The 14,162-nt window shown below is 41.5% G+C and overlaps 1 protein-coding gene across 2 annotated transcripts; it reads left to right on the top strand.

Annotated features, from left to right (window-relative positions):
- The first annotated feature begins 11,501 nt into the window (after positions 1-11,501).
- Positions 11,502-14,160, top strand: anapc13 (anaphase promoting complex subunit 13). 2 transcript variants are annotated; one of them, XM_021623790.2, is made up of 3 exons: positions 11,502-11,629; positions 11,781-11,914; positions 13,753-14,160. In XM_021623790.2, the coding sequence occupies exons 1-3, from the start codon at positions 11,560-11,562 to the stop codon at positions 13,876-13,878; spliced, it is 330 nt and encodes a 109-aa protein (XP_021479465.1). In that variant the 5' UTR covers positions 11,502-11,559; the 3' UTR covers positions 13,879-14,160. The 2 variants fall into 2 exon arrangements, with proteins under 2 accessions (XP_021479465.1, XP_021479466.1); XM_021623791.2 differs by having other exon boundaries at positions 11,558-11,914.
- The last annotated feature ends 2 nt before the right edge of the window (positions 14,161-14,162 follow it).

Genomic DNA, 14,162 nt, shown 5'->3' on the forward strand with positions numbered 1-14,162 from the left:
GATGATACATTTGCCTCTTTTTCTCAGCTGCAGGAAAAGTTCAATCTCCCCCAATCCCACTTTTTACGCTATCTCCAGACTAGAAACTTTGTCAGGGCTAACACACCTGGATTTCCCAATAGGCCTGCGAATACAGCTATAGAGAGCATTTTGGAGCTGAACAAGCTTCCTAGAGGCGCAATTTCAGATGTATATGCAATCATTCATGACCTACAGAACCCTTCTTTGGTGCCTTTAAAGACTCGATGGGAAAAGGATTTGGGGGAGGAACTTGGGGAAGACGCCTAGGAATCTGTGCTGCGCAGGGTGCACTCGTCCTCTTTTAGCACTAGACACAGCCTCATTCAATTCAAGGTGGTTCACCGTATCCACTGGTCGGGGGCCAAACTTGGAAGAATGTTCTCTGATTTTGATCCTACCTGTGTCAGATGTAAGGTGGAACCAGCCACACTGTTGCATATGTTTTGGGGCTGTCATAAACTGTCAGGTTTCTGGGAATTAATATTTAAATGTTTCTCTGATATATATGACACTGTTATAGATCCGTCTCCCCTTACAGCCCTTTTTGGAGTACTGCCCATGGGTACCCCCATATCAAGAATCCAGTCGGACACTGTTGCTTATACAACTCTTTTAGCTAGACGGCTAATACTACAGAACTGGAAGATGGCTGCTCCCCCATCTTATAAATATTGGGTGAGGGATGTGTTGTGCTCTCTGAAACTAGAAAAAATTCAATTCAATTCACGTGGGAACCCCAAACTGTTTGATGAGGCTGGGCTCCATTCCGGTCTTACTTTAAACAGTCCATCCTCTGATGGCATTCCCATTAATACTAAAATAAGTCTGTGACTTAAGGGTTGGAGGAGCTTCTCTTTGTGTTTTTGCTGGGGGGGGGGGGGGTATTAAGGTCCATGTGCTTATTGATTGTGGTCCGCAGATGCCTTGTTCATCTTGCCCAGGCAGAGACTGAAGTGTTAGCTTGTTTTTCCCAGTTATTTTTACATTTTGTTCACGCCTACATGAATAATCATTTAATTTTTTTTATTTTAAAGCATTGTAAACTTTTTTTTTTTGTCCAGTGGATGGTCGGTCTGTGGCCATGACTCTCTGTGAGTGGTTGCATTTCTCCACCCTTATCCCTTGACTGCTTACAGGAACAATGGTGAGGTGTTTGCTCTGTCCCTGTACTATAGATTGCCCTTTAACCTCTGTAGCCTTCTGCCTGGTGTGTTTAACTTTTTTTATTTAGTTCATTATATATTAATTTCAGTTTTTCCCCCTGTAAGAAAGCCTTTCTCTTGAACTTTGGGATTGGTTTCCCTTCCACGGGACGGTTGAGCTAACATAGGCTAATGAGGAGAGTGCACAATTTTGAGCATGAAAAGTTATTAATAAAAATAAATTAGGCACATTCCTGCAGTCTTGACACAACATTTTGAACAGAAATGCAATGGTTCATTGGATCAGTCTAAAACTTTGCACATACACTGCTGCCATCTAGCATTTAGAGTGTAAAAAATGTCTGTCCTCGGTTGCAACACTCAAAACCGAGTTCCAAACTGCCTCCAGAAGCAATGTCAGCACAAGAACTGTTCGTTGGGAGCGTCATGAAATGGGTTTCCATAGCCAAGGAGCCTCACACAAGCCTAAGGTCACCATGCACAATGCCAAGTGTCGGCTGGAGTGGTATAAAGCTCGCCGCCATTGGACTCTGAAACAGTGGAAACGTGTTCTCTGGAGTGATGAATCACGCTTCACCATCTGGCAATCCAACGGACCAATCTGGGTTTGGCAGATGCCAGGAGAATGCTACCTGCCCCAATACATAGTGCCAACTGTAAAGTTTGGTGGAGGGTTGTTTTTCATGGTTTGGGCTATGCCCCTTAGTTCCAGTGAAGGGAAATCGTAATGGTACAACATACAATGACATTCTAGATGATTCTATGCTTCCAACTTTGTGGCAACAGTTTGGGGAAGGTCCTTTCCTGATGCAGCGTGACAAATCCCCTGTGCACAAGCAAGGTCCATACAGAAATGGTTTGTCGAAATCGGTGTGGAAGAACTTGACTGACCTGCACAGAGCCATGACCTCAACCCCATCAAACACCTTTGGGATGAATTGGAACGCCGACTGCGAGCTAGGCCTAATCGTCCAACATCAGTGCCCGACCTCACTAATGCTCGTGGCTGAATGGAAGCAAGTCCCCACAGCAATTGTTTCAACATCTAGTGGAAAGCCTTCCCAGAAGAGTGGAGGCTGTTATTGCAGCAAAGGGGGACCAACTCCATATTAATATCCATGATTTTGGAATGAGACGTTCAATGAGCAGGTGTCCACATACACTACATGGCCAAAATTATCTCTGCAGTCGGAAACAAAATGGAATTTAACTTTGCGGATTAAGTTCAGAATGACACAATTTCACGTGTACAACATATAAAGAACTGCTTCACTATACTGAGAGCATTGCCATTTTTAAAAATACGTGTTTGGGTGTTTTTGGAGCCTTTTGTTAATGTTTTTTCAGGGCTCCCATACTACACAATGAGGATGAGAAGGTGATTTGCTGTTTGGGGTCAATTTCACAAAAAAAAAAACATCACAAAAGGGTGTCTGTACCCTTTAACCTAAAATTTCATTTACATAAATAAATGAGATTTGATTGTAAAAAAAAGAACCCTCAAAATATTTTGGACAAATCCTTTATTATTTTACATAAAAATGTGCCTTGTTACAACTCATAAAATAAATGAACTTAGTTCCTACTGTACATTCATTTCCTCTCTTCCTTTGTAAATGTAACACATGGTAAAGATCATGTGTAACAACATTCAGGTAACCTTAGCGAAATTGGCTAAATATCAAGGTAAATATTTTTATTTTAAAACTCAATTTCTTTTACTGAGTACTTTTTAAATTTGCTACATTTTACTTGAGCAGTTCTTACACCAGTAGTTGTACTTGAGTAAAATGTCATTAAAGTAACAGTACTTTACTTGAATAAGATATTTTAGTACTCTTTCCACTCCTGTATTTTGGTAATATTACTGAAGTATTTTATACCAAAATGACATGATACATGTTTTGCTCATGGATTCATTACCAAAATTAGAACATTTGCTTGTTTACAAATCTGAAATATAACCACTGAGCTATGAAGCTCATTTAAATGACCAACTAACAACAATCAAGGTAATGAAAGACTAAAGGATGTCAAATATGTACTTTGCCCAGCAATCTCTCAACATAATGCCCAAATTAATGTACTTCACAATCCATAACAGCAGCAGGGTAATCTAAAAAAGACTCAAATAATGTCAGATTGGAGGGAGTCAGATTGGAAACCCATCAAATTAACCTGTCCATTGCCAAAGAGAGCCTTTTCTGCTCTCCCAACTGGGCCAATCAGCCACCTGTCCTGCCCCCACCTGGGCTGATCCATCATCATTGGTCAGTTAAACATTGATTCTAATTGGTCAAGTGTTTGTAACTCATTGACCAATCACATCACTCCATTTATTGGGTGTGTAGCACAAAGGTGGACATTTTGAAAAGTCTGATTTGACCGCTTTCTGTTAATAAATTGCTTACACTGATGAAGGCACTAGTAAATGGGCATTCCGAGTGTTTTCAGTGAGCCACATCATTTGAGAACGATGCAGCCGCAGCCTGCAATTCGGGGCATTCCTGCATGTGGGCAATACTGCAGGAACCCCTCTTTATACTTATATTGGTCCATTTTTAAGCTATGACTCCAGTACATAGGCAAGAGGGGTGTCAGGTAGCCTAGTGGTTAGAGTGTTGGGCCAGTAACCGAAAGGTCCGAGGGATGAGCGGGTTCTTCGGCCCGCACCAGAGCCACCACCAAATCCGCCATTAGTCTAGTTTATTATTTCTAATTGGGGTTCTAGTGTTGTTTTTCTATGTTGGTGATTTTGTATGATTCCCAATTAGAAGTAGCTGGTAATCGTTGTCTCTAATTGGGGATCATATTTAAGTAGCATTTTTTCCACCTGTGTTTGTGGGATATTGTTTATGTGTAGTTGCATGTTAGCACTCCATTGTCGTCACGTTTCGTTTATTCTTTATTGTTTTGTTGTGTGGTTCACTTACTTTAAATAAAAAAGATTTGGAACCCAGATCACACTGCACGTTGGTCCGAGTATGCTTCCAACGATCGTGACAATAACATCTCTTTTCCAAGAGAGACCTGGTTCAATAGCAGCAGAGGGAACAACGTTTCAGACAAAACATCTTACATACACTGACACAACATTAAAACAAAACTATAAACACACATACAGTACAACAAACATTTTACATTAAAAACACAAACGTCTTGACTAAAAACAGCTGGCCTAAAAACAATTACACTCTTCTATTGATATATACATCGATCAAGTGTTTAAACTCCCAATGAAACTAGATCATCACATTTTAAAATGTTCAGGAGAGAATTCCAGGACCATGGAGCTAAGTCACTAAAACTATTTCTACCATGACCTGTTCTAATTTTTGGCACTGTTAGAAGCAAATGAGAATGGGACCGTAATTGATATTTATTTACCGACCTGACTAAAAAAGAACAGAGATAAAATGGAATTTTACCCAATATGGCCTTATAAATCAGTGTATACCAGTGTTTAAGCCTATGCAAGGTCAATGATGACCAGCCAACAGAGCTGTAGAGATCACAATGATGTGTTAGGTTCATTACAAATCAGAAATGTCTGAGGGCTGCATGATACACTGAATCAAGTGCTCTCAGGGTAGTGGCTGAGGCCTGCATATATATAACATCTCTAAAACCGACAGTAATGTACATCGTACCAGCTCCTTCCTGGTCTCAAAAGAAAAACAAGCCTTATGCCGGTAATAAAATTATATTTTCAGCTTGAGCTTTCTTATCAAGTTCTCTACATGCACAGTGAAGCTCAGCTTATCAACCCACACACCCAAATATTTGTACACTTTAACTTGCTCTATAGTATGTCATGCCAATGTAGCAATGACATGGTTTGTAACATGCCTGGCATTTGAAAATACCATGCATTTTGTTTTAGCCGAATTTAGAACCAGCTTTAAAATCATACAGATTATGTTGTATGATGTTAAATGCTCTTTGGGCATTTTCAAAAGCTAAAGATAAAACTACTACCACTTGAATAAAGAACAGTATCATCTGCATAAAAATGAACATCCTCTGTTTCAATAAGATCCCCAATGTTGTTGATATACAAAATGAACAACAGTGGGTCCAAAATAGAACCTTGCGGAACACCTGAGCACACCTCTATGGAGGTACACATTGTGTACGATTTTATAGGTAATTTATAAACCAACCTAGAGCATGACCAGTAATTCTACAACATTTTAACCTTTGCACTAACACAGCATGGTCCACGGTGTCAAAAACCTTCACCAAATCAATAAAAACAGACACACAATGTAACTTCTTATAAAGAGCACAGTAGATGTAATTTAAAACCTTCAAAGTTGCTGAAACAGTGCTGTGGCCAGACCTAAAACATGATTGCATTCCATTCAAGATGTTGTTTTCTTGGAAGTAGGCCTTTAGCTGCTGACTAACTAAGGACTCCAGTACCTTTGACAGTACAGACAATTTTGATATGGGTCAATAGCTGTCAAGTAGCGAAGGATCTCCACCTTTCAGGAGAGGCAGTACAAAAGCAGATTTCCATAACTTGGGGATTTCCTTAACATCAAGCATGAGGTTAAAAATACATGTTAAGGGGGGAGCAATGATGTCTGCAGCTAGGTGAAGGAGGCGGGGGTCTAGTTCATCAGGGCCAGGGGATTCTTTTAAATCAATTTCTTTCAGGGCTTTACACACTTCTGAAACAGAGAAGGATGTAAAGGAGAACCTTTTCACCTGGTGAAGGAGTGCACAGGGGTGTCAGGTAAATTCACAGGGGGCTCAATTATCCCTTTGACCTTTTCAAATAAAGTGCCTGCATCTAAAAAATGCTGATTCAAGGCTTTCAGAATGGTTCTCTCAATCTGTGTGACTACCAACAATTGTTTGGGAAGCTGTGTATCTTTTTTGCACTCCAAACCTTTCACTACTTGCCAAGATTTGGATGGATTATTTAAATTATGTGAAGTAAATTTCAGGTAGTGGTCTGCTTTCAATTTACGGATCATAGCCACACCCATATTTCGAAGACGTTTAAAAGCCATCCAATCATCTGCCACACCAGTCCCTCTTCCTTTAGCCCACATAGCATTTTGTTCCCTTATGATTTCGTTCCCTTATGAAGTCGCTTAGTAAACCAAGGGTTCTCTCTGCCCTTAATCCTGCATTTTTTAAAAGGGACATGCCTATTGCATACTTCCTGGAATGCGTTGTGGAAGTAAGAAAAGGCTAGTTCAACATCAGAGATTAATTCCATTCTATTCCATTCAATGCTAGATACATCATGTAAAAAACCTTGAATATCAAACTGCTTCCAGTTTCTTTTCGTAATAACACGTGGAGATTTCTTAGGAATTTTACCATCTCTCACACAGGCAATAGCACAGTGATCACTTATGTCATTTGCAAAAATACCAGAAGCATTAAAACGATGAGGATTATTGGTTAAGTCAAATCAATCAAAGAGGATTTCAGAGTTAGTTAGTTAGCACACAGTGTCTCTCCCGCCTGCATTGCTAGAGGGGGCGACCGTTAGACAGTGTCCTTTGCCTCCGCCAGTTGGGCACTCTTTTCCCACAGTTCTGTTAAAGATGGTGATGGCAGGTGATCAGCCGGCGGGAGTAAAGGACACTGTCTACCGGTCGCCCCCAATAGTACTGCAGGCGGGAGGCTGGAGCGACACCGTAATACTCAGATAATACTTTTTCCCCCTTTTGACCCACATTCAAAAGTGTCACACAAACATGAAGATGTCGTACTCGAGGGGGGCGTTCATGCAGGAACCAATGAGGTGCTCGAGGGGGGTCGTTCATGCAGGAACAAATGGGATGCTCGAAGGGGGGGGGGGGGGGGGGCGTTCCTGCAGATGTATTAATGCCCACATGCAGGAACGCCCCAAATTGCATGCTGCATTGCACACTATTGCTTAAAAATCACAACTTAACTCCCAAGCGGTTCTTCATTCAAAATGCTTGAAATTCAACCTAGAACCATGAAAAAAATGTTAATCTCTAATGTAAAAGCCCCAAAAAGTCTACCATTATGTCAGATCTTGATATGCACGTTCAAATATTTTTTTACATGGCCAAATTAATAGATATGGCCAGGGTGCTGTTGGGGAGACGTATCTCTGCAGCGCTCCACCAAAGTCCCATCAAAAATATTGTCTAACATAACCCATGTAGCAGATATAGGATATGGTAAAAAGAGTATGTGGCCTTTTCTGTAGCCTACAGGCTGGATGTATGACAATGAGACGGACACTTTTTACATCATGCAGGTTTCTCCGATCAAATAGCCTAACCTAAACGGCGCTCAATCAAATCAAAGAATTAGCTGTCATGTTAACAAACAACATATCCTAAAAACAGGACATGTCAAAGTAAAATGGACAATATGGAATGGACAATCAACTATTGTCCAGCAATTCCCCCCCCCCCCATTGTCATGATCAGTGGTTTCAAGTTTGTATCCAATTTCTGACAAGCTGATAATAATGAAAAAGAAAAAACGTCTCGCTGTGTAAACACATTGCACATCACGATAACTCCTGATAAAGTTGGGCTGCTGTTATTCAGAGCTTAAAATAGCCAAATTTAATAGTCACAGGAATCAGGACTAATCAAGCCAATTGTTAGGCCTGTTTTACAAACGGTGGGCCTACCACATGGATGGGCATTCATAAAATTCCATTTGGGCCGACATGGTGGGCTACACCCCAGTAAGCACGAGCCAAATTATTTTTTGTTTCTATGTCGAGTTGTTTTTTGGAGTTTTACAAATGGTAGGCTTACCACTTGGTTAAGGATCATATCACCTCTACCTTAACTGTCACCCTACTGTCCACAGACGATGCAATCGCCATCACACTGCCCTATGCCATCTAGACAAGAGGAATACACATGTAAGAATGCTTTTCATTGACTATAGCTCAGCATTCAACATGGTACAATCCAAGCTCATCATTAAACTCGAGGCCCTGGGACTGAACCCCGCCCTGTGCAACTGAGTCCTGGACTTCCTGACGGGCCGCCCCAGGTGGTGAACGTGGAATACAACACCTCCACATCGCTGATCCTCAACACTGGGGCCCCACAAGGGTGCGTGCTCAGTCCCCTCTTGTACTTCCCGTTCACCCATGACTGCGTGGCCAAGCAGACTTCTAACTCAATCATCAAGTTTGCAGATGACACAGCAGTAGTAGGCTTCATTACCAACAATTACAAGACAGCCTACAGGGAGGAGACTGAGTGCTCTGGGAGTGCAAGGAAAATAATCTCTCACTTAACATCAACAAAACAAAGGAGATGATTGTGGACTTCATGAAACAGCAGAGGGAGAACCCCCCTATCCACATCGACGGGACTGCAGTGGAGAAGGTGGAAAGCTTCAAGTTCCTCGGCGTACACATCACTGACAACCTGAAATGGTCCACTCACACAGACACTTTGGTGAAGAAAGCACAATAGCACCTCTTCAACCTCAGGAGGCTGAAGAAATTTGGCTTGTCACCTAAAATCCTCACAATCTTTTACAGATGCACAATCAAGAGCATCCTGTCGGGCTGTATCACCGCTTGGTTCCTTCAACTGCACCGCCCGCAAATGCAGGGCTCTCCAGAGGGTGGTGCGGTCTGCTCAACACATCACCGGGGGTAAACTACCTGCCCTCGACACCTACCCCACCCAATGTCACAGGAAGGCCAAAAAGATCATCAAGGATAACAACCAAACGAGCCACTGCCTGTTCACCACAATATCATTCAGAACAGGTACATCAAAGCTGGGACAGAGAGACTGAAAAACATCTTCTATATCAAGGCCATCAGACTGTTAAATAGCCATCACTAGCACGTAGAGGCTGCTGCCTATATAAATAGTCTTGAAATCACTGGCCACGTTAATAAATGGAACACTAGTCACTTTAATAATGTCTACATACCCTCTCATATGTATATACTGTATCCTATACTACTGTATCTTATTCTATGTTGCTCTGACATTGCTCATCCATATATTTTTATATTCTTAATTCCATTCCTTTACTAGATTTGTGTGTATTGGGTACATGTTGTGTAATTGTTAGATGTTACTTGTTAGATATTGCTGCACTGTCGGAGATAGAAGCACAAGCATTTCGCTACACCCACATTAACATTGCTAAACACGTGTATGTGACCAATAACATTTGATAGATGGGCATTCATAAAATTAAATTTCAGGCAACACTGTAGGCTACAACTCAGTAAGCATGGACTGACCCTGGCGCCTTTGGACGTCTTTTTTTGGTGCAGGTCCGGACTGGCCTTGATTTCCACTTCCTTGGACATTGTTTTTCCAGCCTTGATTTGGCCCAAAAATAGACGAAAAATTGAATTCAGAACCAGAAATTAGCCTGACTTCAACATCTGGATAATACATATTTTAAACATCTGTAAATTATACTTGGCTTTTTCAGGACACTGTCTTTCAAAGATAATTCGTAAAAATCCAAATAACTTCACAGATATTCACTTGTAAAGGGCTTAAAACACTATTTCCCATGCTTGTTCAATGAATTATAAACAATTAACGAACATGCACCTGTGGAACGGTTGTTAAGACACTAACAGCTTACAGATGGTAGGCAATTAAGGTCACAGTTATGAAAACTTAGGACAGTGAAGAGGACTTTCTACTGACTCTGAAAAACACCAAAAGAAAGATACCCAGGGTCCCTGCTCATCTGTGTGAACGTGCCTTAGGCATGCTGCAAGTAGGCATGAAGACTGCAGATGTGGCCAGGGCAATAAATTGCAATGTCTGTACTGTGAGACGCCTAAGACAGCGCTACAGGGAGACAAGACAGACATCTGATCGTCCTCGCAGTGGCAGACCACGTGTAATAACACCTGCACAGGATCGGAACATCCGAACATCACACCTGCAGGGACAGGTACAGAATGGCAACAACTGCCCGAGTTACACCAGGAACACACAATCCCTCCATCAGTGCTCAGACTGTGTGCAATAAGCTGAGAGAGGCTGGCCTGAGGGCCTGTAGGCGTGTTGTAAGGCAGGTCCTCACCAGATATCAACGGCAACAACGTCGCCTATGGGCACAAACCCACCGTCGCTGGACCAGACAGGACTGGCAAAAAGTGCTCTTCACTGACGAGTCGCGGTTTCTCACCAGGGGTGATGGTCGGATTCGAGTTTATTGTCAAAGGAATGAGCGTTACACCGAGGTCTGTACTCTGGAGCGGGATCGATTTGGAGGTGGAGGGTCTGTCAAGGTCTGGGGTGGTGTCACAGCATCATCGGACTGAGCTTGTTGTCATTGCAGGCAATCCTCCTCCCTCATGTGGTACCCTTCCTGCAGGCTCATCCAGACATGACCCTCCAGCATGACAATGCCACCAGCCATACTGCTCGTTCTGTGCGTGATTTCCTGCAAGACAGGAATGTCAGTGTTCTGCCATGGCCAGCGAAGTGCCTAATGAGATTGAGATCCGGGCTCGTCTGGGACCTATTGGATCGGAGGGTGAGGGCTAGGACCATTCCCACAGGAATGTCCAGGAACTTGCTAGTGCCTTGGTGGAATAGTGGGGTAACATATCACCACAAGAACTGGCAAATCTGGTACAGTCCATGAGGAGGAGATGCACTGCAGTACTACAAGCAGTTGACAGTGAGAGGTCGTTTTTTTTGTTGTCGCTGAGTTTACACATTTTCAACTTTCATTCAGAACCGAAAATGAACCTGATTTCAACATCCGGAAAATACGTATTTTTCAACGTCAGGAAAATAAGCATTTTCAACGTATGGGAAATAAGCATTTTCAACGTCCAGACAATACCCTTTCACATTTAATTCAGAACCTAACTTCAATTAGTTTTTTTTGCTCCTTCCTTTGGCGGCAGAAGGCTGGGACCGGTTCTGTGCTCTCCCCACTATTTATTGTTGCTGCAGTGAGGATTCACCATCTTCAGATATTGATTATGTAACTTATTTGCAGATAATCGTCGTTTGAATGTCAAAAAACAGAGGTACAGTATGCAAATCAGGAGTCAAATTAACGATTTTTTTTTTACCGATGCGATTCTGTTCCTACCATTTAACATAACGAGCCGTCCAAAAAGCGCAGTTCGTTCGCGAACGTCCTATCACTAGAAGGCATTTGCTGCATTTGATTCATGAACAGTTGCGACACAACCATTCAATAATTTGAATGTTGCTCAACTGCGTTCTAGTGCTAGTCGGAACTTGGAAAGTCTTAATATGTTTAAGACTTTCCAAGTTCTGGTTGAATGCGGCACACATCAGCCCTAAAAGCAAACCTGTGAAGGTAATTTTGACTTTGTGGCTGTGTTATCTAGTGGAAACACGTGAACTCGGCACTTATCCCCCTCCCGAAGAATATGACGTCAAAATACTGCGACTCATTTGAATCGCAGGTTTTAAGGATTTTTGCAAGGCTTTATTGTTTGGGTAAGGTATTGTGTTTACATTACATATTTTGGGAGTAAATTAGCTTCATAAGCCTATATTGAGACTTCTGACTTGTCACACCAGACTACTTTTCTACGGTTAAACCACCACAACAAACAAGGATACTGAATTGTGCCATCTTCACACTTAGCTAGCACTACTAGCAGGCAACCAAAACATCCAGAGATGGACAGTGAAGTTCAAAGAGATGGCAGGGTTCTTGACCTTACAGATGATGCTTGGAGGGAAGACCGTCTACCTTATGAAGATGTCACTATCCCATTGGTATGTAAAACCCTTTAAACAATGTTTATGCTGTAGATGAGGATTAGCTAATTTGATAACTGCTACATGATATAACGTTGGTAATTTAGCTTCTAAAACGGTCTCACTCAATTATGAGTTGATATATAATTCGGGAAAATGAATGATGATGGCAACATCAAAAATGTATTAGCTATTTGATGGCAAATCGAAATCGCTGATGTCTGAAGCCCCAAAAGAACATTTGGACAACACTAAACAAGCTTACGTTATATAGCTAGAAAGCACCGTGTTGTGCGGAAACACGCGCCATAGCCCTTTTTAATAATTTGCACCCTCACATTTATATCAGCTCTGCCAAATATCCAGATCTAACTAGTAACATATCTTCAATACAGGATTCTAGTTTAGGATGGATTATAGATGGGGTAAACGTTTAACGGCACTGGCGATTTATAAACGTATGTTTCATGTTGCAGATGGAACTTCGACGAGGAAATACAGATATTAAAACCAGCTCACTGCCTGGCCTCAGACTAAATGTAACAGTAAATATCCGGGACACTCAAATTAGTGTGTTACGTTTGGTATGGTTACTTAAGGCAAAAACCAAAAGGAGGGTGGGTATATAACGAACGTCTAACAACCCAAAGCTTGCGCTTTTGAATCAACATCAGTCACAACAAATTTGAACTCGTAACACACACATTACTAAGTGGAGTTTTAGATGTATGTACAGAATACTCTTGAGACCAGGTAGAAATACGAGACATTCAGACTTGCCATCTAGTACCAGTCTCATACATACCTTTAATCTGCTCACTGTTGTAGCTTGCTGGTTCTCTTCTCTCCCTGGTGGAATCAAATAGAGGAAATGCCTTTGGCATGAGTCCTCTTTTACATGGTTTCAGAAATATGTTTCTGAATCAAATTACTTATGCCTGATACTCATACTTCTGTATAAAACTGGACAACACTACCACAGGTGGTTGGTGGCGTGTTAATGGCTGGAGCGGAATATTATCATATACATGGTTTGATGCCATTCTATCCGTTCCAGCCATTACTATGAGCCGTCCTCCCTTCAGCAGCCTCCACTGAATATTACTATACTGAAAAAAAATTACGCAATAATTGCACAGATTGTACTGAGTTAGTTCATATGAGGAAAACAGTCAATTGAAATAAATTCATTAGGCCCTAAACTATGGATTTCACATGACTGGGAATACAGAGATGCATTTGTTGGTCACAGATACCCCTTCCTAAAAAATGGGCCTCAGGATCTCACTGTATTTTTGTACATTCAAATTGTCATCAATATCATGCAAATGTGTTCGTTGCCCATATTTTATGCCTGCCCATACCATAACCCCACCGCTGCCATGGGGCAATCTGTTCACAATGTTGACATCAGCAAATCATTCACCCATGCGACGCAATACACATGGTTTGCGGTTGTGAAGCCTGTTGGATATACTGCCAAACTCTCTAAAACGACGATGGCTTATGTTAAAGAAATTAACATTAGATTCTCTGGCGGACATGCCAATTGCACACTCCGACAAAACTGTACATTTTAGAGTGGCTTTTTATTGTCCCCAGCACAAGGTGCACCTGTGTAATAATCATGCCGTTTAAATCAGCGTCATTATATGCATTCTTGGCCAAGCAGAATTCTCACTAACAGCTATGTGAACAAATTTGTGCACAACATTTGAGAGAAATACACTTTTTGTGCATCTATGATTTTTAAAAAATTTGAGCTCATGAAACATGGGACCAGCACTTTACATGTTTATATTTTTGTTCAGTCTAGTTTGCTCTCATGTGGTTAATACTTTTATTTTTTCCTGCAGAGCGAACTGCCTGAAGCTGAGCAAGATAATGGAGGATCAACAGAGTCTGTGAAAGAACAAGAAATGAAGTGGTCAGATTTGGCTCTACAGAGTCTGCACGAGAATACACCTAACACTGGGACTTAGACACTCTGTGAATGGATACGGTGCCCAATCCAATGTACCTGTGGTTGAACTCATCTGGAATTTCCTCTTACAATGGTCAAAATAAAGTCATTGTGGTATTCTCATTCATGTAGAAGGACCCCCCCACTCTCAAACTCACAATTTGTCTCGCAGTTCAATAACTGAACCTGGATTGAAGCATCCTTGGACTATTTGTTGATTTTCTTATTGGCCCGACAGAAAGTCTGAAAACTGAGTATATTCAATGAAGCAAAAATAAACATCAACTTTTTTTTCTCTCTAGT

Source organism: Oncorhynchus mykiss, chromosome 12 (genome assembly GCF_013265735.2).
Source record: "Oncorhynchus mykiss isolate Arlee chromosome 12, USDA_OmykA_1.1, whole genome shotgun sequence".
Classification (NCBI taxonomy): Eukaryota; Metazoa; Chordata; class Actinopteri; order Salmoniformes; family Salmonidae; genus Oncorhynchus; species Oncorhynchus mykiss.